This window comes from Patella vulgata, chromosome 2 (genome assembly GCF_932274485.2).
Source record: "Patella vulgata chromosome 2, xgPatVulg1.2, whole genome shotgun sequence".
Lineage (NCBI taxonomy): Eukaryota > Metazoa > Mollusca > Gastropoda > Patellidae > Patella > Patella vulgata.
In genome coordinates this window covers 59,155,443-59,180,614 of record NC_065880.2, presented here as the reverse complement: position 1 = coordinate 59,180,614, position 25,172 = coordinate 59,155,443, and the positions used below count along the sequence as shown (strand labels likewise).

Below are 25,172 nucleotides of genomic sequence, written 5' to 3'. Positions count from 1 at the left end.
CCAATAGATTATATGCTTCCTGTCTAGATCAGGAACTAAAAATAAAAGAGTCTTCTTGAAGGCATCATAAAAATTAAATCCAGTGAAATGAGTAAACAGTTTATATTCTTTAGTTGAAGTATAAGACTTTGATAACAGATGAGATACAGAAAACCTGTGATGACACGGTAAAGGAGTCTGCAAACAAAATTTGTCATTGAATGTTTGTGTTTTCCTTGACACAGAACGTTTGTTATTAGTTAAATGGTCACCCTCTCCCTCTGAAGCTTCATCTGTCTCATCTTCTTCCTCGACTCTCTTTCTTTTTAATTTTTCTATTGTTTTTGAATTACGGCTAGGTTTCTCCTTCACCCATTCAAACATTTGTGGCACCGCATCCTACTTCAAGCGTTTCTTCTTGGCATCAGACTCAATGAAAGCATCATGGAAAAAATGAACACTGCATATTTTAGTGTGTTTTGTTATGTTGAAGAAACAGGGATCTCTTTTTATTTTAGTGATCCAAATATTAAGTAGGGTGTTATTATTTAGAGGTAAAGAATGAAATGAAAGATCTTTTCTGTCTTCAGAATATTGTTGGTACAGCCACCTGTCACAGGCCATGAAATTTCAAATTTTGGCGTAACCAGAAAAATGGTTGCGGGTTTATGCTCTGCGTAACCATTTTCTTTGGTTACGTCAGATGACCATTGCGTAACCAATTGGTTACATAAAATGGTTGCGCTGTTTTCATGTTTTATCCAGATTTAAATGGTGCTATTATTCATTTCCACTTGCAGTGAATGTATTTTTTAAAGAAATAACTTGACTAATTTATATTCTTTTATATTTAATATTATATATTTTGAGGTTAAGTGTTTATGACTTAAATCCCACGGTGTCCCCATTTAAAAAAATAAAAACATTAGAAAAAAAAATGTTCCACTTCCCTAAATCCCTATACATTTTAATAATGAGGGGACTCGATTCATATCTGACCTTCAAAAACCCGGAATGGTAGCTACCGCATTGTTTTCGGTCACTGAAGACTACATGCGTACTTCATAATACACTTGTCACTTGCAATCATTCATCCAAGCACGTAGCATGAGATAGCCTCACTCATAGGTAGTGACTGATAGACAAACAGTATTTATAAACCTCGGCACTCTATACACAAAGTCTCAAAAGGAAATAGACTAGTTTGATGTCATGAAATAATATTAAAGTAGCTAAGTCTATAACTCAATATCATCCAAAATCTTTGACATTGAAAATACGATTTATTTGTCAATTTAAATCAACATTGATGTGGTGATCTTACCCGGAAAAGATGGCCTTCTGATATCCAATATTTAAGACAAAATAAACATTTTACAATTGGTACACGAATCGTGTACCATAATGCGTTTCAGCACTACTTGTAATAAGGGACTCGAAAAACGAGACTAGGCATATTCCACAAGTTATGTCAAACGGTGACGCTATATTCTTATCTGGAGAGCATGCCCAATAAATACTATCGGCATAGACTGGAATAACCAGACGCTAGAGATTGAAATTCGATTGAGAATACTGGCATATTTCGCCGAACCTAACTGATTAGAAATTACAGTAAAAACAGAAACGATTGAATGTAAATCAATTTATATACATTCATATTACATAATTGTATGAGTTGCGACCCATTTGTGTCAATTTCTAGGTCCCAAATATTAGAGACTTAGCTCCTTTAAAATAGACAGAGCAGTAAAATCGTTTAGATTAATGCTGTAATGAAAACTGAAAGGAACAGGTGTAGTAAATTCTTTGGAAATATATTAGCCGACATGTTAAATAGTCAAACTCATTTCTCATTTTGTGTTTGAAAATCCAAAGGTACGCTTTCAAATATTTATGGCATAACTAATCATTTAAAGAATTAGGGGTGAGGGGCATTTTTAAATCAACTCGCTTGCAACTGGTCAATAGACTAACCTACCTGGTGTCAAAATACGTGATCTGTCAAAGTACCGGTAAGATGGAGGAATGAAATGCCAAGAATGAATGAATGGAGTTTGTGCTATAATACAAATAATTTAGACCTGTGTCACAAGTCATCCTGTATAAAAATTGATCAAATGTGAATAAATCTGTTAATGAAATTTGTTAACGTAACTGATATTTCAATTTGCGTAACCAGGAAATCGGTCGCATGTTTTTGAGGTGGCACGACCGCACGTAACCGATTGGTATCGTTCGCGTGAAATTTTGTGGCCTGTCACCAGCACAACAAAAGTGGGGCATTATTATGGAGAAAGTAGTCCAGGCCTAGGCTACTCAAATAAACAAAAATAATCAATTCAAATCATATTATAATACCGGTATTATTTATATTATTATATTGTCATCCACACACAGCAATATTTATCAAATACCGTAGCAAATAGGTAGACTAGATTAGTCAATTAATAAGCCGAATTTTGTTTAAATAAAAAAAAATTGTTATATTTCAAACAAAACATGTCTGTACTAGACCTAATACTAATATTTAATACGCTACTAGCTATAATGCGTTTGTAACAAGGGACCTGAAGAACAAGGCTAGACATATTCTATAAGTCAAGTCAAACAGTGACACCATATTCTTATCTGGAGAGCATACTCAATAAATACTATATGTGTAGACTGGAATAACCAGACGCTAGAGATTGTCATTCGATTGAGACTTCTGGCGTATTTCGCCGAACATAACTGATTTGAAATTAGAGTAAAAACAGAAACAATTGAATGTAAATCAGTTTATATACATTCATAATATTACATTATTATATGCGTTGAGACCCATTTGTGTCAATTTCTAGCTGCCAAATATTAGCGATTTAGCTCCTTTAAGTTAGTGAAACGAATAAGCCTATTGAATTTCATCAATTTCTGTTTATTACGTCTAGAGTTATGGTCCTTAGTTCACTTTATTGAACCTTGTGAACACTCTAACTCCAAAAGTTATCATTTGATCTTTCTGAAAATTATATGCGTTATTTAAATTAGTGAAACGAAGAAGGATATTGACTTTCAGCAAGTTCTGTTAACTACATCTAGAGTTATGACCTTTGTTTCACTTTACTGCACCTTGTGAATGCTGTTAAGTCCAAAATTTATCACCCAATCTTTGTGAAATGTAAATTCATGATTTCGATTAGTGAAACGAAAAAGCCTATTGAATTTCAGCAATTTCCGTTTATTACGTCTAGAGTTATGGGCCTTGTTTCACTTTATTGAACCTTGTGAACGCTCCAACGCTAAAGTTATCACCCAATCTTTATGAAATTTATATGCATTATTTAGATTACTGAAACGAAGAAGCCTATTGAATTTCAGCAATTTCCGTTTATTACGTTAGAGTTATGGCCCTTGTTTCACTTTATTGATCCTTGTGAACGCTCTAATGTCAAAAGTTATCATTCGATCTTTCTGAAAATTATATGCATTATTTAAATTAGTGAGATGAGGAAGCCTATTGAATTTCAGCAATTTCCGTTTATTACGTCTAGAGTTATGGCCCTTGTTTCACTTTATTGAACATGTGAACGCACGAACGCCAAAAGTTATCACCCAATCTTTGTGAAATTTATATGCATTATTTAGATTAGTGAAACGAAGAAGCCTATTGAATTTCAGCAATTTCCGTTTATTACATCTAGAGTTATGGCCCTTGTTTCACTTTATTGATCCTTGTGAACGCCAAAAGTTATCACTCGATCTTTGTGAAATTTATATGCATGATTTAAATTAGTGAAACAAAAAAGCCTATTGAATTTCAGCAATTTACAATAATTACTTCTAGAGTTATTTCCCTTGTTTCACTTTGTTAAACCTTGTTAATGCTCGATTGATGAAAGTTATCATCCGATATGAATGAAATTTATATGCATCGTTTAAATATTTGTGAAAATATTACATCTAGAGTTATGGCCCTTGTTTCACTTTATTGATCCTTGTGAACGATCTAACGCCAAAAGTTATCACTCGATCTTTGTGAAATTTATATGCATGATTTAAATTAGTGAAACAAAAAAGCCTATTGAATTTCAGCAATTTACAATAATTACTTCTAGAGTTATTTCCCTTGTTTCACTTTGTTAAACCTTGTTAATGCTCGATTGATGAAAGTTATCATCCGATATGAATGAAATTTATATGCATCGTTTAAATATTTGTGAAACAGGTCTATTGAATTTCAGCAATTTCTGTCAATAATTTCTAGAGTTATGGTGATTGTGAACGTTTGAATGACAAAAGTGATCATGTGATCTGTATGAAATTTATATGCATTATTTAAATTAGTAAAATGAAAAAGCCTGTCAAATTTCAACAATTTCTGTAGATTACTTCCGGAGTTGAGACCCTTGTTTTAGTTTGTAGAACCTTGTAAACCCCCAAACAACAAAATTTATAATCTGATCTGTATGGAACTGTCTTGTATAGGCCCCCAATTTCCTACAAAGGAATAAATATGTGACAACCCTTGTCCACCGCTCGGACGATTTAGCTGCTGTGGGCGTATGTTTTGTTGCCTGGCAACCTATCTTTTTCACCCTTAAATCAAAATGGCACAAATACAAGCCCGACATATTTTGCGCCTGTAGTAGGAGCATTCATCTTCATTGATAAGATTTGTAGAAATTAATATTTGCTTTTGAAAAGACCTCCCGACCTGTCAAAATTTAGGTTTGAGACAAAATGTCACTTCCGGTGCCGACAGAAAACTTTATTGGTAGAAACAAGTTGAGAATTTGCACCAAGGAGTATATGAGCTTTTGTTTTATAAAAATCTAAATAAATAATTTACTTAGAACCCATAAACTGAAATTAAAATGCGAAAAATCTTAAAAAGTGATCCTGACGAAATTGGTTATTTCTTGGCAAGGGAAGATGCTAGAAGCTATTTTTTAACATTTTTATGACCGTATTGATCCAATCTATATTTCCATTGGAATGAAATATCATAATGTTAAACGAATACTAAATGTGACCGCGTATATCAAAGTGAGTCGGAATACGCAAAATCTAATTTTGGACTAGAGACAAAATAAGTGAAAATATTGATATTGATCGAAATTGAGATTTTCACAAAAATGAGTCTATAAGTATACTATCTATCAACACAAAAGATCAAAATAGCAATAAAAGATTTTAGAACATCTTTATCTTAAGCTTTTGTAAGAGTACCATATTCTTAAATCTGTCCTATTTCTTAAAATTCTAGGCGAAATTAGTTTTTTTTCTTTGCTCGCTGCAGGACGATCGGTCATTCCTCTTGCATAATAATTGACATCGTTGTAAAGCGGAGAATCTCTAGTTTACAAATATGATCAAATTAATGTCGATGAATTCATTTTGAACAGATACAATCGAGTTTTAAAACCCCTAAAAAATATAAACCACCACCGCTTGTTGCTATGCTGTCTACACAACTCGTTTGCTGATTGGCCCAGACACCGAGCGAAAAGCATTATGGTTACGTGGCTGACTTGAGCGGGCGATAAATATTTGGTTTTGGCGATAATGTTTTTGGTTACCTACATGCGATTCACTCTGATCAGGGACAGAAAAAAAAATAATTCTGATCGTATATAGATTGCCATTGAGTGTTAATCCAAACCACGTGGCTGATTATGTAAATTAATCGACATGCAGGTTTGGGTGTCATTGAGTAATACTAATCAACTGTCACAGGTCAATGATAAAGCCGTCGACAACTCCTTATTTACTCCGAATAATTAAACCAACCGGTAATTATTTGATATCTCATATCATCTTTAAAAAAATAATTTATAGGCCTTAAATGGAAATAAACAAAATGGCCAATAATTTTCTTTCCGAAGATAATTTTATTGATAGATGAATTCCCTTTACTGTCTCTTCTGCATACGGCATGCAAAGTAAGAAATGCATCTTGGATTGTTTAAAATTCTCTTATCACTATGGGTCGAAAAAATGAGAACGACCAACGACGATTCTCAAGTCTGCCATTGTTTAATTACATCAAAGCCAGAATGCACGAAAGTGAACGTAAGTATTTCTTGACTATGAAATTGGCATTTCTATAGGGACTCATATTTTGATACTGTTACGGTACCTGAAAATAATAATAGACCTATCATACACGCAAAATCTTATTTTAATTCACGTGTTAATTGAACACGCGTACAGCTGTGGCGGCTTCTTTGATGATTATCCAATCAACAATCTTAATCTCCTGACCACTAGCTGGCACTAGGGTGCTAATTAATTGATGAGATTAACTGTTTATCTCACCAAAGTTATAATATACAAAACAGACTACTAATGTATATAGATTATTCTTTAGTATAACACTATCATGTGAATATGCCGCATGTGTTATGAATGTTTTGTCACGAAAGGAGTGCATTTACTACGATTTTTGCGTCCGCACCTTTGAAATCCTAAATAAAAAAAATGTTAAACGACAAAATAGCAAATAAATGGCGGAAATCGTCGGATCAAATTTTTACTACAATTTTCGTTTTCAGCACCTCTAAAAACCCATGGAAAGATATATGCAATGACAAAACAGCAAATAAATGACCTGGTTGCTATGGGATTTTGTTTTGGAACATACCAAATCTTTGACTTGCTTTTTCTCAAAACTAAATGAAATGAAATGAAATGGGGTTTAACATCCTACTGTTCTGCTCCTATACTGGGCTAATGATTTCTCAAAACTTACTTTCTCAAAACTTACTTTTGTGAGTTGGGTAGCTTCGAATGGACAGAGCTCGGTCAATTTTTGCCCATTTCAAACAAACTATACATCAAATTGAAGGTAATGAGTTGAAGAATGTGAAAGTAACAATAACTTAATTTTTAAAATTTCCTCACCACGACTCAGTATGCCATAACTCACTTCAAAAAAATATTTTTTTGGAAGGCTAAAAATAGAGTTTTTGCTAAAATGATATTACTTCTGGTGAGAATGAAAATATTAAAAAAAAAATTTGAAATCCGAAATGGCATAAGGCATCATCACTTGGTGAAAATTTTATGAAAATTGAATAATAATTGACACTTTTATAGACCAAAAACCTTCAAAAGTCACTTGTAGAAAGTGGTCTATTTCTCTACAACTGTTCAAGTTAGAAACCATTTTGTGGTATCTGTATGATCATATGAGTTCATTCTATTTGGAATCAAATATCATTATTTGGAACAAATAACAAGTACGACACATTTGAATAAAATATTTGTTTTAAAGGCTAAAAATTCAATTATTGCCCTAATGACGTCACTTCCGGTGACAGTCAAAGTGTTAAAATGGTTTGACCTAGTCAAAAGTGGCATTAGGCATCAAATGGTGAAAGAAAATTGAAAATCGAATACTACTTGATGCTTTTAAAGGCAAAATAAGGTGAAAAGTGACTCATGCAAAATCGCCTATATCTCGCCAACTGCCGATATATTGACATATATTTTCTTTGTATGGTTTATTGCTACGCGTTTATGAAAGTTACAAAGAGATATACCAAAATATGAAGACGCTGGATGGGTTGTAAATAGCTTATTTTTACGGGTTTTTTTACCTTTTACGAAAACGAAATCAAAATTTATCAAACTGAGTTCGTGATTATGTGCGCCTTTACAGGGCGGATCTTTTTAGTAATGACAGATTTGAAAAAAATGATATTTGCTTTCAAAAAGTGGTACCAAACTGCCAAAATTGTAGTTTTTGCTAAATTTACGTCACTTCCGGGGCCTACAGAAAACTTTACTGGTAACAAAAAAAATGACATCTTGAACAACGGAGCATATAAACTTTGTTTTATACAAACCAAACAATAAATAATTAATCTAGGACTGAAAAACTGAATTAGCCAATGACGGCTAAGGAAAATTACGGAAACAAAAATTGTTGACATTTTTGCTCAAATCAGATAATTCTTTAACCTTGGGTAAAATGCCATATAAAAATATTCATAAATAAAAAAAGTTTTTTGTAAAAATTTAAATTTTCTAAATTTGGGGTCTAATATCTGCGAAGATTTGCCGAAAATCAAAAGTAGTGTAGCTATGTGCCTTGTCACCGGCTATGCCAAAATGTATCAAAAGTTAAAATTACTGCAATATTTTTAAAAACGATAGCTTCAGTGATTTCGGACATTTCGCATTGTCGCAGAACATTCAAAATAGCTTTATCCTCTAAGTCACACACACTTTCCCAGCAAAACCTAAGAAATCGTAATGATGCAACAAGCAGTTGCTGAGATCTAATCAAAATGGAAAAAGAATAATAAGAATAAGAATCTTAACAAAAACAATAGTGTTTCACTCAAGCTACACAGTGTGAAACCCTAAGTGAAACCCTAATAATCTTAACAGAAACAATAAGCTTTTATATGATATATGAAAGCTTAATAAGAATAATCTTAACGAAAACAATAGTGTTTCACACAAGCTACGCAGTGTGAAACCCTAATAATCTTAACAGAAACAATAAGCTTTTATATGAAATATGAAAGCTTAATAAGAATAATCTTAACGAAAACAATAGTATTAGGCCGTAGAAATGGTATTCCTGTTTCTAGAGTGTGTGTGTGAATTTTGTAATTTAAAATGTGTTGAAAGCGAGTACCATTTCATTGTTGCCTGTCCAATCCTGCAAGATATTAGAATGAACTTCCTGCCGAAATATTGCCACTCATCACCAAACGAAATAAAATTGAAGTCATTATTCCAAAGTAAAAACGAAAATGATATTAAGAATCTTTGTGTATATATCAAAAAAGGTATGAAAATAAGGGAAGAATTACTATCAATATAACCAACATAAATATAAAATTGTATATTTTTCTGTAATGTGTGTTGTTTGTGTTGTTGTTTTTTTCTTTTTATACGGTATACATTTTGTACCATTGGCTTTTGGCCACAAAGTACTTGAATAAAGATAATATTATTATATTATTATTATATAAAATGAGCCACAAGCTAAAAAAATACAAGCACATGCAAACAGACTGAATAATTGTGAGAGCGCCTGATCTTAAAGTAGCCTTGTGTTTGTGTTGTTTACTAATTGGTAAATAAACAAGCCAATAGTGAGGCAGATGTCCCCCACCGAAAACCCAAAATAAATAGATGACACATATTAATTAATCGCACATTTATTTTTTTCAAAAGTATCGAGCAATCAAACCATACATTAAATTTCATCACTCTCTATCAGATAGAATCAAGATTATCTTGTCCCGAAGCATCGACAAATGAAATCGATTAGCACTGCTTAGCTTCAGCTCAAAATGTTAATCATTGAACTCAGTCAAGACATTCACCTACATCAAGTTTAAATATTCTACCCCAATTAAAGGCAGAGTTGTTATGTCCCAAAGTCTTGACCCATCAAATTGCTTATCGCTCCTTAGCCTAAGCAGAAAATTCTCACCATCGAACTTAGTCATGGTAATGATATAATGAATCTATATTCAGAGTTTCATCGCTTTCTCTTCATTATAACCAAAGTTATCATGCCCCAAAGCATCAACCAATCAGATTACTTATCTCTGCTTACCGTAAGCAGCAATGTTCATCATCGCACTCCATCAAGGCATTCACCTAATGAACGCGTACACCAAGTTTGAACATTCTAGCTCAATTAGAAGGAGAGTTATTGTGTTCCAAAGTCTTGACCAATCCAATTTCTTATCACTCAGCTTACCCTCAGCAAAAAATGTTCATTATCGAACTTAATCAAGGTATTGATGTTATAAAGCTATACACCAAGTGTCCTCACTCTCACTTAATTAGAACTAAAGTTATCGTGTCCCAAAGCATCAACCAATCAAATTGCTTATCTCTGCTTACCCTAAGCAGAAAATGCCCATCTTCGAACTCCATCAAGGCATTGACCTAATAAACAATCTAGCTCAATTAGAAAGAGAGTTATTGTGTTCCAAAGTCTCTGCCAATCAAATTGCTTATCGCTCTGCTTACTCTGAGCAGAAAATGATCATTATCGAACTTAGTCAAGGTATTGATGTAATGAAACTATACACCAAGTTTCATCACTCTCACTTAATTAGAACTAAAGTTATCGTGTCCCAAAGCATCAACCAATCAAATTGCTTATCTCTGCTTACCCTAAGCAGAAAATGCCCATCTTCGAACTCCATCAAGGCATTGACCTAATAAACATATACACCAAGTTTGAACAGTCTAGCTCAATTAGGAGGAAAGTTATTGTGTTCCAAAATCTCGGCTAATCAAATTGCTTATTGCTCGGCTTACCCTACGAAGAAAATGTTCATCTTCAAACTCCAAGACAGCATTGACCTAATAAACACTTACACCAAGTTTGAACATTGTAGCTCAATTAGAAGGAGAGTTATTGTGTTCCAAAGTCTCAGCCAATCAAATTGCTTATCACTCTGCTTACCCTGAGCAGAAAATGCTCATTAACGACCTTAGTCAAGGTATTGATGTAATGAAACTATACACCAAGTTTCATCACTCTCACTTAATTAGAACTAAAGTTATTGTGTCCCAAAGCATCAACCAATCAAATTGCTTATCTCTGCTTACCCTATTAAAGCAGAAAATGATCATCTTCGAACTCCATCAAGGCATTGACCTAATAAACACCTACACCAAGGTTGAACATTCTAGCTCAATTAGAAAGAGAGTTATTGTATCCCAAAAAGTATGACGGACAGACAGACGGACGGACGGACGGACAAACCCATTTTAATAGTCCCCTGCTACATCAAAAGATGTAGGAAATACGGTTAATTAACTCTACAGTCATCCATCTTGTTAGAAGCAGAAACAGACGTAAAGTTGGTACACAAGCTGTATACCTTGCTTGGGACTTGTGCTTAGATTGACAATGTTTAATTAAGAACGAAGTTGTGGTTAAGTTTTTTCTTGGAACACATAATAACGTGCTTGTGCTTACACTGAAGTCTACTTAAAATGTAAGCACAAGAACATTCTTAAGAATTTTCTGGGAACAAAAAATAAGATAAATTTACTTGAATGCAAAGTCTACTTAAAATCTAAGCACAAGACCGTGCTTAAGAATTTCCAGGAATCGGGCCCTGGCTGATCCAACTTCAACGATGTCATTAGAAATTTTCTGATCTCCCCTTGGAATAATTAAGGATCAAAGTTTTCAAAAAAATCTTAAAAACAGTAGGTCAGATAGCCTTGAAATTTATTTTGTTAACTAGCTAAGACACTACTGATGCGTGCAGCGTGCACCTAATATGGAGTTTGTCGATCGAACCGGAAGTGCCACCATCTTGAAACGTAAAAAATCCCTTAGGCTTTTGCGATATTTTTCTTCCAGACATGGGAGGTATATTTTAAGAATCCTTGAATGACTGCCCAAAAATCTATTGGATTAGAATTTTGAATTCGGTCAACCGATGGTCACCATTTTGAATTTAATATGAAAAAAATTGAAAAATCAACATTAACGGACATGAAAAGGGACACAATAGGCCGTAGTTTGAAGAATACCTCTCCTATTTCCGAAAAAACACATTGCTAGCATAGCCGGGATCAGGGTCGAATTTTTGAAGTTTGAAAATTTCAGATTTCGCCTTTGACCTTTTTCATGCCGATAAAGTTGTTTACAATTTACAAATTTGACCTAAATATTCCAACAGCTCAGGTTAATCTGATTCCAAAAATATGAGTTCCATTTAAAATTTTATCATTTCATTTTTATACGCCCACATTGAAATGTGGTCATATATTGTGGTTGCCCCTGTCCGTCCGTCCGTCTGTCTGCGTCCACAATTGCTTGTGGACGCTCTAGAGGCTAAAGTTAATTGACTTTAAATTTATATACAGTGTTTAAGATAATGAGACAAAGAAGCCTATTGATTTTCAGCGATTTCCGATAATTACTGCCAGAGTAATGGCCCTTGATCACTTCAAAAAATCTTGTGGACGCTCTTAGAGGCCAACGCTAATATCCGATTGACTTTAAATTTATACAGAGTGTTTAAGGTCATGAGACGAAGAAGTCTTCATTTTCAGTGATTTCCGATAATTACTGCCAGAATTATGGCCCTTGATCACTTCAAAAAATCTTGTCGATGCTCTATAGGCTAAAGTGAATATTCGATTGACTTTAAATTTATACACAGTGTTTGAGGTCATGAGATGAAGAATCCTATTTATTTTCAATGATTTCCGATTACTGCCAAAATTATGGCCCTTGATCACTTTGAAAAATCTTGTGACGATCTAGAGGTCACTGTTATCATCCGATTGACTTTAGATTGATACACAGAGTTTAAGATCTTGAGACGAACAAGTATATTGATTTTCAATGAATATTTATGACTTGAACAGCTAAATCCATGATATTAAAAGTTTCGTATACTAAACGTTAGCAGGGTGCAGAACTTTAAAAAATAACAAACAAATTCTAATGGTTTTCTGATAATTACTTCATGATTTGTTACTCTTAATCAGATTTTAGTGTATTATAAATGTAAAGTAAAAATATGCTACAACACTTGTTGAGTGCTCGGACAATTTAGCTGCTGTGGGTGTATGTTTCGTTGCCTGGCAACCTATCTTTCAATATTTTTCCGCCATTTTTATACGCTCACATATTCATGTGATCGTATAATGTCGTCGCCCCTGTCCGTCCGTCCACAATTTTTTGTGAACACTCTAATTTTTATCCGATTGCAATGAAACTTTCGATATTGGCATGTATCGGAGGGTAACTTCATGGATTATTGCCCCTGATTGTACGAAAAATCACCTTTTTAGCTTGTGAACACTGTAGGGGTCACAATTCTTATCTGATTTGGTTTAAACTTCCTGAATTATGGCCCCTGATTGTTTTTAGCTTGTGTATCAGGGTTGTTGACCCTCTGGAGGTCACAATTTTCATCTGATTTTGATGAAACTTGAAATGCATGTTTATAACCCAAAATATCTTTGTTCCTGTCGATTTTCATACCTATCGAATTGTAACTTCCTGAATTATGACCCCGGATTGTATGAAAAAACACGTTTTTAGCTTGTGGTCCCTCTAGAGGTCACAATTATTATCCGATTTAAAAAAACGTTCGAATATATCACTGTTACACCGTAATTTTGTCGAGTTTAAATTGCATGAAACTCGGACCAAAATTGCCGGACAAAATGGCTGCCCTTCGTACGCAAATAGTGTAATCTGGTATATCAAAGTTGTGGACCTCTAGAGGCCACAATTTTGATTCGATTTTGATGAAACTTGAAATGCAAGTTTATAACCCAAAGATCTTGGTTCCTTTTAATATTCGTGCATATCGGATCGTAACTTCCTGAATTATGGCCTCTGATTTTACGAAAAAAAAGGGTGTTTAGCATGTGGTCCCTCTAGAGGTCACAATTATTATTCGATTTTAAAAAACGTTTGAATATATCGCCGTTACACCACAATGTTTGATGAATTCAAATTTGTTGAAAATCGGGCCAAAACTGCCTTACAAAATGGCCACCCCTCGTACGCAAATAGTGTAAACATCTGGTAAATCAATGTTGGGGACACTTTACAGGTCACAATTTTGATCCGATTTTGATGAAACTTCAAATACATGTTTATAACCCAAAGATATTGGTTCCTTTTGATATTCGGACATATCGGAACGTCACTTCCTGAATTATGGCTCATGATTGAACCAAAAATCACGTTTTTAGCTTGTGGTCCCTGTAGAGGTCACAATTTTTATACGCCCACATTGAAATGTGGTCGTATATTGACGTCGCCTCCATCCGTCTATCCGGCCGGCCGGCGGTCCGTCGTCCACAATTGCTTGTGGATGCTCTAGAGGCTAAAGTTAATATCCAATTGACTTTAAATTTATACACAGTGTTTAAGATCATGAGACAAAGAAGCATATTGATTTCCAGCAATTTCTGATAATTACTGCCAGAGTTATGGCCCTTGATCACTTCAAAAAATCTTGTGGTCACTCTAGAGGCCAAAGTTAATATATTTCCGATAATTACTGCCAGAGTTATGGCCCTTGATCACTTTGAAAAATATTGTGGACACTCTAGAGGCCAAAGTTAATATCCGATTGAGTTTAAATTTATACACAGTGTTTAAGGTCATGGGACGAAGAATCCTATTGATTTTCAGCGATTTCCGATAATTACTGCCAGAGTTATGACCCTTGATCACTTTGAAAAATATTGTGGACGCTCTAGAGGCCAAAGTTAATATCCGATTGACTTGAGATTTATACACAGTGTTTAAGGTCATGAGACGAAGAAGCCTATTGATTTTCAGCGATTTCCGATAATTACTGCCAGAGTTATGGCCCTTGATGCCTTCAAAAAATCTTGTGGATGCTCTAGAGGCTAAAGATAATATCCGATTGATTTTAAATTTATACACAGCGTTTAAGGTCATGAGACGAAGAAGTCTATTGATTTTCAACTATTTCCGATAATTCCTGCCTGAGTTATTGCCCTTGATCACATTGCAAAAACTTGTGACGCTCTAAAGACTAAAGTTATCATTCGATTGACTTCAGATTGATGCACAGGGTGTAAGATCTTGAGACGAGCAAGTACATGTATATTGATTTTCAATGAATTTTTATGACTTGAACAGCTAAATCCATGATATTAAAGTTTTGTATACAAAACGTCAGCATGGGGCATAACTTTATAAAAACCAAAGGTTTTCTGATAATTACTTCATAAGTTGTTGCTCTTAATCAGATTTTAGTGTATTATAAATGTTTCATTACCGAAAAAAGTATGCGACAACTCTTGTTGACTGCCCGGACGATTTAGCTGCTGTGGGCGTGTGTTTCGTTGCCAGCAACCTATATCCAATTTAAAATAAAAAACCTGAACTTAACTTCCTGGATTATGGCCGCTGATTGTTCCAAAAATCAGATTTTTAGCTTATGGATTCTCTAGAGGTCACAATTTTTTTCCGATTTTAAATACCGTTAAAATACATCATGATTCCACCATTATGAAGGTTGAATTCGAATGTCGGGAAAATCGAAATGAAACTGCCTGGCAAAATGGCTGCTCTTTGTACGCAAATTTGTGTAGAAATGTGTAATACAAAGATTGTGGACCCTCCAGAGGTCACAATTTTTATCTGATTTTGATTTAACTTAAAACAAATCTTTATATCCCAAAGATCTCAGTCCCTTTTGTTATTTGCACATTTCAGGCCATATCTTTCTGGATTATTGCCCCTGATTGTACAAAAAATCGCGTTTGGTTTTAGCTTGTTCTCTATCCATCTCTTGGGCGTATCCTGCCTGGCAGCCGCTGTTTGTGTTTTTTCCCCGCCATTTTCATTTCATTTTGTGATCCGTCTCATTTTTAAACAGCTTGATCGATTTTTCTGAAACTTCTGGAAGTTAATCGGATTCCATCAATACAAATCTCAGTTATTTCCTTTTATTTTTCAGATTATTTTTTCGGCTGGGTGAAATGTTTCTAGCCACATTTAAGCTTAATTTTGCGAGTTTTTGATCGATTTTAATAATTATTTTTTCTTGTTAAGATTCTTTATATAACCCATGATCGGCGTGACAGGAAGTGACCGTGAATATGAAAGCTTTCATGATCTAATTACGTGTTACGTATTTTTTCTGTAAGTGTTTTTTTTTATTTTTTGTCCCTCGCCTTTCAAAGAAAGCAGGGAACTATCAAAATGGGTCGGTCTGTCTGTCTGTCCGTCACATTTTTGGGACACAATAACTCTCTTTCTAATTGACCTAGAATGTTCAAACATGGTGTAGGTGTTTATTGGGTCAATGCCTTGATAGAGTTCGAAGATGAGCATTTTCTGCTTAGGGTAAGCAGAGATAAGCAATTTGATTGGTTGATGCTTTGGGACACCATAACTTTAATTCTAATTAAGTGAGAGTGATGAAACTTGGTGTAAAGTTTCATTACATCATTACCATGACTAAGTTCGATAATGAGCATTTTCTGCTTAGGGTAAGCAGAGCGATAAGCAATTTGATTGGTCGAGACTTTGGAACACAATAACTCTCCTTCTAATTGAGCTAGAATGTTCAAACTTGGTATAGGTGTTTATTAGGTGAATGCCTTGATGGAATTCGAAGATGAGCATTTTCTGTTTAGGGTAAGCGGAGATAAGCAATTTGATTGGTTGATGCTTTCGGGCATGATAACTTTAGTTCTAATTAAGTGAGAATGATGAAATTTGGTGTATAGTTTTATTGCATCAATATCTTGACTAAGTTCGATAATGAGCATTTTCTGCTCAGGGTAAGCAGAGCGATAAGCACAATAACTCTTATTCTAATTGAGCTAGAATGTTCACACTTAGCGTAGGTGTTTATTAGGTGAATGCCTTGATGGATTTTGGAGTTCGAAGACGAGAATTTTCTGCTTAGGGTAAGCAGAGATAAGCAATTTGATTGGTTGATGCTTTGGGACACGATAACTTTAGTTCTTATTAAGTGAGAGTGAGGACACTTGGTGTATAGTTTTAACACATCAATACCTTGACTGAGTTCCATAGTAAACATTTTCTGCTTAGGGTATGCAGAGCAATAAGCAATTTGATTGGTCGAGACTTTGGAACACAATAACTCTCCTTCTAATTGAGGTAGAATGTTCAAACTTGGTTTAGGCGTTCATTACCTTGACTAAGTTCGATGGTGAGAATTTTCTGCTTAGGCTAAGGAGCGATAAACAACTCTACTTTTAATTGAGGTAGAATGTTTAAACTATATGTAGATGTTCATTAAGTGAATGTCTTGATTGAGTTCAATGATTAACATTTCGAGCTGAAGCTAAGCGGAGCTAATCAATTTCATTGGTCGATGCTTTGGGACAAGATGATCTTGATTCTATCTGATAGAGAGTGATGATTCTATCTGATAGAGAGTGATGAAACTTAGTGTATAGTTTGATTGTTCGATACTTTTGAAAAAAATAAATGTGCTATTAATTAGTATGTGTCATCTATTTATTTTGGGATTTCGGCGGGGGACATCAGCCTCACTGTTGGCTTGTTCTAAAAAAATGTTTGATCGCTCTTTGATTTAATGAAGGAAATAACACTGATAAAAAGGTGACATTCTCACTGAGCGAAATCTTCAGTGCATACATACATGTACTCTTAAAGGAGCTAAATCGCTAACATTTGGGACCTAGAAATTCACAAAAGTGGGTCGCAACGCATATAATACTGTAATAGGAATGTATATAAACTGATTTACATTTAATGGTTTCCGTTTTTACTCCAATTTTAAATCAGTTATGTTCGGCGAAATAAGTCAGCAATCTCAATCGAGTGCAAATTTCTAGCGTCTAGTTATTCTAGTCTACATAACTCCATTTGATTTGGTGCAATGTGTCTAGCCTCGTCCCTCGAGTCTCTCAATACAACTGGGGCTGAAGCGCATTATGGTACACGATTCGTGTACCAATGTTAAAAAAATTATTTTATCTTAAATATCGGATATCAGAAGCTCATCTTTTCCCAGTAAGTTTACATCATCAATGTTGATTTAAATTGACCAATAATTCGTGTTTTCAAAGTCGAAGATTTTGGAGGATTTTGAGTTACGGACTTAGGTCCTTTAACCAATGGTTGATTTAAGGCTTGTGGGCCTCTTGTTTTGTGTGTAAAATTAAACTAAGTTAGATAATATATGCTTACTTTTTCTTACAATATAGTTATTTCAAAGAAAAAATGGTAAAAGAGATTGCTTCCATCCTGGTGCATCAATATTCTCCCCTGATGAAATTGGTGGAATACAACAAAAAGATGTCAGTGGCTGGGACATAATTAAATCCATGATGGCAAATATATGGCCTAAAAATAAAACTGGTATCCGGCTACGAGTTATGGCAGCTTTGGGTCTATTGGTTGGATCTAAAGTAAGTGTGTTTTAAAAAATTTGCACTTAGCCGGAGTCTAGCTAATAGGGAGAACAAATGTATTTTGAGATCCTGAGCTGTGTTTTCCCAAAGAACCACATAGATAACAAATCTCAATGTTCACGTTTTCACTGTAAAACTAGAAATAAGATAAACTTTATTCATCAAAAATTGTCTTTATATTTACCTCCCATATACAACATTCAAAATCGTTATGTCTTGTAATTTTTGTGTCAGCCTGGATTTGCATGATGTTATAGCTTTTTTTTTCTAATTGGTAACATTTTAGTATGTTGGATGGAAAGTGAATTTATATAAAATATTTGATCAATAAAGATGGTCGGATTTGTAGTTTAAGTGAATGAGGAAAATTGCAATTTGTAATCCATGTGGCGGAGAAATAGTATAAACTACACACTAATTATTTCAGCAGCATCTAAAAATATATATTGCTTTGATAATTGAGGTTATCTTAACAAAAATTTACATGTGTCGGCATATAACCAACCTTAAACATAAAATTTAGAAGAGTTAGTAAAGTTACGTCGAATATCTTGATACATTGTACTGGGCATTAACTGACATTCTTTGACATGTGGTAATTGGGACATTGACTGCTCACAATGTCTGAATGTTTCCAGGGCAATTTACGTTCTAAAACACAGCTCTAAATATCTGGCGGTCTTTTAAATCTTGCACAAAGTTAGGAAATTTTGTACAAATTAATTAGGAAATTAGGTTTAGGTTCTATTTATTATGTAGCTGACTCACGAATGTCAGGTAGTATTTGGATCCAGTTTTAGAAATAGCAATACATGTCTAATTGGGTTGTTTGTGGGGACTATTAAAATGGGTTTGTTCGTCTGTCTGTCTGTCTGCCTGTCTGGCCGTCACGCTTTTGGGACACAATAACTCTCTTTCTAATTGAGCTAGAATGTTCAAAGTTGGTGTAGGTGTTTATTGGGTCAATGCTTTGATGGAGTTTGAAGATGAGCATTTTCTGCTTAGGGTAAGCAGAGATAAGCAATTTGATTGGTTGATGCTTTGGGACACAATAACTTTAGTTCTAATTAAGTGAGAATGATGAAACTTGGTGTATAGTTTCATTACATCAATACCTCGACTAAGTTCGATTATGAGAATTTTCTGCTTAGGGTAAGCAGAGCGATAAGCAATTTGATTGGCCGAGACTTTGGAACACAATAACTCTCCTTCTAATTGAGCTAGAATGTTCAAAGGTGGTGTATATGTTTATCAGGTGAATGCCTTGATGGAGTTTGATGATGAACATTGACTGCTTACAGTAAGCAGAGATAAGCAATCTGATTGGTTGATGCTTTGGGGCATGATAACTTTGGTTATAATGAAGCAAGAGCGATGAAACTCCGAATATAGATTCATTATATCATTACCTTGACTGGTTTCGATGGTGAGAATTTTCTGCTTAGGCTAAGGAGCGATAAGCAATTTGATTGGTTAAGACTTTGGAACATAACAACTCTGCTTTTAATTGAGGTAGAAGAATGTTTACACTTGATGTAGATGTTCATTAGGTGAATGTCTTGACTGATTTCAATGATTAACATTTCGAGCTGAAGCTAAGCAGAACTAATCAATTTCATTGGTCGATGCTTTGGGACAAGATAATCTTGACTCTATCTGATAGGGAGTGATGAAACTTAGTGTATAGTTTGATTGCTCGATACTTTTGAAAAAAATAAATGTGCCATTAATTAATATGTGTCATCTATTTATTTTGGGATTTCTGTGTTTCATTTATTTTTTCAGGTTTTAAATGTACAAGTACCATTTATATTTAAATGTGTAGTAGATTATCTGAATAAACCCAGTGAATATCTGCATATGGAAACTGTCCCGATAGCCATAATGACAACAGCTACAGCTCTTATGATAGGATGTAAGTCACAAAAATACTCTCAATGCCTAGTAGGTACTTGTTCTTCAATACTGAGCTTCGATTTGCCATTTGTATACGCCCACATTAAAATGTGGTTGTATATTACCATCGTGTCCATCCGACGTCCACAATTTGCTTGTGGACTTTCTAGAGGCTAAAGTTAATATCCAATGAACTTTGAATTTATACACTGTGTTTAAGGTCATGATAATTTCCGATTACTTTGGAAAATTTTGTGGACGCGCTATACGCCTATATAAATTTATACACAGCGTTTAAGGTCATGAGACAAACAATCAAAACAAGTTCTAACTAGAACTGCGATGCAGTAATGACGGGTTTCACCAGTGCCACGTTAACCTTGAACTTATGTCACTTCCTGGGGATCATGGTGGCTAAATTGGTAAGAAGCTGTTTCGCTAGCCTGGAGGTTGGGTGTTCGATCCATGCACTGACCAAGAAAGTTCATCCAGATTTTCCGGCGTGTTCAAACGTCATTAAGGTGTAACGGTGATATATCCAAATTTTGGATATATCACCGTGTGGACCCTCTAGAGCTCACAATTTTGATCCAATTTTGATGATCTCCTTGGTTCCTTTCGATATTTGCGCATATCGGATCGTAACTTCCTGAATTATGGCCCTTGAATGTATGAAAAATCGTGTTTTTAGCTTGTGGACCCCCAAAAATAGTTTATCAAGTAGCCACCACATGATTTCCCAACAGAAAATTTGGTTTCCTATCGATATCTGTTTTCGATCATGGAGAATTAGGCTCCTACGGTAAATAATAATAATAATTACTAGAACTGCAATGCAGTAATGACGGGTTTCACCGGTGCCATGTTACCCTTGAACTTACGTCTCTTCCAGTGCCTCGTTATAGCCTTGAACTTATGTCACTTCCGGTATCAATGAAAGAGTTAAACATTTTTGCCAAAATGGCATAAGACATCATATGGTGAAAATTTTATAAAAATCGAATAATAACTGACACTTTAATAGACCAAAAATCTTGAAAAGTAACTTGTGGAAAATCGTCTATGCTACAGGTTCACTTTTAAACCCTTTTTAGCCTTTAAATCAAAATGGCACAAATGCAAAACCGAAATAAAAATAAAAAATTAAGGAAGACATATTTTGCGGCTTTAGTAGGAGCATTCAGCTTGTTCTATTAGATATGTAAACATTAATATTTGCTTTTTAAAAAGAACTTTAGACACGTCAAAATTGAAATTTTGGGCAAAATTACATCACTTCCAGGGCTGACGGAAACTTTTATTGGTAGAAGTAAGTTAAGAATTTGCACCATGGAAGATATGGGTTTTTTCTTTAACACAAATCAGGCAATAAATAATTAACCCAGAACCCATAAACTGAAATTAAAATGCGAAAAATCTTAAAAAGTGATCCTGACAAAATTGGTTATTTCTCGGCATGGGAAGATGCTAGAAACAATTTTTATACGCCCACATTGAAATGTGGTCGTATATTGTTGTCGCCCCAGTCTGTCCATCCGGTGGTCCGGCGTCCACAATTGCTTGTGGATGCTCTAGAGGTCAAACTTTAAATTTATACACAGTGTTTAAGGTCATGAGACGAAGGAGCCTATTGATTTTCAACGATTTCCGATAATTACTGCTAGAGTTATGGCCCTTGATCACTTCAAAAAATCTTGTGGATGCTCTAGAGGTCAAAGTTAATATCCGATTGACTTTAAATTTATACACATTGTTTAAGGTCATGAGACAAAGACGCCTATTGATTTTCCACGATTTCCGTTAATTACTTCCTGAGTTATGGCCCTTGATCACTTCAAAAAATCTTTTGGACGCTCTAGAGGTCAAAGTTAATATCAGATTGACTTTACATTTATACACAGTGTTTAAGGTCATGAGACGAAGAAGCCTATTGATTTTCAGCGATTTCCAATAAATACTGCCAAAGTTATGGCCCTTGATCACTTTGAAAAATCTTTTGGACGCTCTAGAGGCTAAAGTTAATCAACGATTGACTTTAGATTTATACTCAGTGTTTAAGTTCATGAGACGAAGAATCCTATTGATTTTCAGCTATTTCTGATAATTACTGCCGGAGTTATGGCCCTTGTGGATGCTCTAGAGGCTAAAGTTAATATCTAATTGACTTTAAATTTATACACAGTGTGTGAGACCATGAGATGAAGAATCATATTGATTTTCAACGATTTTGGATAATTGCTGCCAGAGTTATGGCCCTTGATCACTTTGAAAAATCTTGTGGACGCTCTAGAGGTCAAAGTTAATATCCGATTGACTTCAGATTGATACACAAGGTCTTGAGACGAACAAGTATATTGATTTACAATGAATCTTTATGACTTGAACAGCTAAATTCATGATGTTAAAAGTTTTGTATACTAAATGTTAGCATGGGGCAGAACTTTATAAAAACCAAACAAATTCTAATGGTTTTCAGATAATTACTTAATGAGTTGTTACTCTTAATTGGATTTTTATACGCCCACATCTTCATGTGGACGTATATTGTCGTCGCCCCTGTCCGTCCGTCCGTACGAAAAATCACGTTTTTAGATTGTGAACACTGTAGAGGTCACAATTTTTATCCGATTTGGTTTAAACATGAAATGTATGCTTATAACCAAAGATCTCGGTTCCTTTCGATATTCGTGCATATCGGAACGTAGCTTCCTGAATTATGGCCCCTGATTGTACGAAAATCGCGTTTTTAGCTTGTGGACCCTATAGAGGTCATAATTTTTATCCGATTTAAAAAAAGTATTACTATATCACCATTACACCCTAAGGACGACTGAGTTCGAATTTCGTGAAAATCGGCCCAAAACTGACAGACAAAATGGCCGCCCTTTGTTCTCAAATAGCGTAAAAATATGGTATATCAAGGTTGTGGACCCTATATAGGTCACAATTTTTATCCGATTTTGTTGAAACTTGAAATGTAAGTTTATAATCCAAAGATCACGGATCCTTGTGATATTCGCGCATATCGAATTGTAACTTCATGAATTATGGCCCTTGATTGTAGGAAAAATCACGATATTCAAATATCAATTATCGGTATATTTACCTTCCGGCGGCAAGTTACGGTCACTTTAACATGACTGAACTTGCCATAGTCTGGCATTAGCAGACGAGTGAATGAATACACAATGTCAACACAACAAATATTTCCCCCCTCTGCTAACATACTGGCACATTTTAAATATATATTATTGTAAAAAACTAAACTTTAAGATTAAATACATTAATTTAATATTTTCGTTTTTGTTGTTATTACTAGTTGAAACTAAAATAGGTCACGCACTTTGTGAACAATGATATGGCTCCCTCAACACGAGTTAATTACGGAGTCTTAAGTTTTGTATATAATATGTTAGAAGAAGAATAAAAGTATTATGAGATGTTAAACTAGTCTTGTCATCTGAACCTGATATAAAGACAAAATACTGTTACATATGTGCCCACTCTCTCCGGCTATGCCAAAATGTATCGAAAGTTAAAATCCAATGATTATTGTTAAAATTACTGCAATATTTCTAAAAACGATAGCTTAGGTGATTTTGGACATTTCGCATTTTCGCAGAACGTTCAAAATAGCTTTATCCTCTAAGTCACACCCACTTTCCCACTAAAACCGAAGAAATCGTAAGGATGCGACAAGCAGTTGCGGAGATCTAATCAAAATGGAATTGGAATAATAATAATAAGAATAATAATCTTAACAAAAACAAGCTACGCAGTGTGAAACCCTAATAAGAATAATAATCTTAAAAAAAACAATAGCGTTTCACACAAGCTACACAGTGTGAAACCCTAATAATCTTAACAAAAACAATAGTGTTTCATACAAGCTATGCAGTGTGAAACCTTAATAATAATCTTAACAAAAACAATAGTGTTTCGCACAAGCTACGCAGTGTGAAACCCTAATAAGAATAATCTTAACAAAAACAATAGTGTGAAACTCTAACTAGAACTACGACGCAGTAATGACGGGTTTCACCGGTGCCATGTTACCTTTGAACTTGTGTCAATTCCGATGCCAAGTTACTCTTGAACTTATGTCACTTCCATGTATACATTTGTTACCATGTGTCACATCTGTTAAAAAGTGATCCCGGTCAAAATTGTAAATTTTCGCAAAATTACGTCACTTCTTTTGGCGACAGAAAACATTATCGGTAACAAAAAAGTTGCACCATGAAACATATGAACTTTGTATTATACATATCTGGGAAACCTAGAACCCATAAACTGAAATTATAAAGGCAAAAAATCTTAAAAAAGGATCCTGACAATGGTTGTTATTTCTCGACAACGGAAGATGCTAGAAGATGTTAGTTGACTTTCTAATGGGAAATTAAAATGCAAACAAAATTTGAAAAGTGATCCTGACAATAGTGGTTATTTCTCGACAACGAAAGATCCTAGAAGCAATTTGTGGACATCTATATGATCATATTGATTCAATCTATATGTCCTTTGGAATCAAATATAATGTTAAACGAATGCTAAATATAACTTCCGGTGATAACAAAAATCTTAAATTACTTTTATGAAATCGTAAATGACATTAGACATCACATGGTGAAAATTTTAAGAAAATCGGATAATTTTTGACACCTTTATGGACCAAAAACCATGAAAAGTGACTTGTAGAAAATGGTATATTTCTCGGCAACTGAACAAGTTATAAACCATTTTGTGGTATTTGTATAATCGTATGGGTTCATTCTATTTTTTGATTCGAATCAAATATCATAATTTTAAAAACATTACAAATCAGACCCATGTAAAAAGTGGCATGAGGCATCACATGGTAAAGAAAATAATGTGAAAAGTGACTGATGCAAAATTGCCTATTTCTCGGCAACTGCTAATATAACAAACTTATTTTGACATACATTGTCTTTGATGGATTAATGCTACAGGTTTTTGAAAGTTGTCAAGAAATATTTTAAAATATGAAAAGCACTGAATGCATTGTAAATAGCTCATTCTTACACCTATTTTATCATCCTTAAATCAAAATGGCACAAATACAAAACTGAAATAAAAAAAAACTAAGCCCGACATAGTTTGCGTTTTTAGTAGGAGCATTCATCTTGATCTTTCAAAATGGTAAAAAATAATATTTTCCTTTGAGACGAACTTCTAACACGTCAAAATTGAAGTTTTGGGCAAAAATACGTCCATTCCACTGCTGACAGAAAAGCTTATCTGTATAAAAATGTTAAGAATTTGCACCACAGAGGATATGAGCTTTTGTTTTATACAAATCAGGCAATAATTAATTAACCCAGAGCCCATGTACTGAAATTAAAACGCGAAAAATCGTAAAAAGTGATGCTAACAAA

The 25,172-nt window shown here is 34.3% G+C and overlaps 1 protein-coding gene across 7 annotated transcripts in view; it reads left to right on the top strand.

Annotated features, from left to right (window-relative positions):
• LOC126811175 (iron-sulfur clusters transporter ABCB7, mitochondrial) overlaps positions 1-25,172 on the top strand; it is a 267,797-nt gene that overhangs the window by 19,226 nt on the left and 223,399 nt on the right. For all 7 annotated transcript variants that reach the window (XM_050536721.2, XM_050536720.2, XM_050536723.2 and 4 more), the window contains exons 2-3: positions 17,674-17,877; positions 19,666-19,795. In XM_050536721.2, the coding sequence (XP_050392678.1) occupies positions 17,674-17,877; positions 19,666-19,795 (334 nt within the window). The remainder of the gene's footprint in view (positions 1-17,673; positions 17,878-19,665; positions 19,796-25,172) is intronic.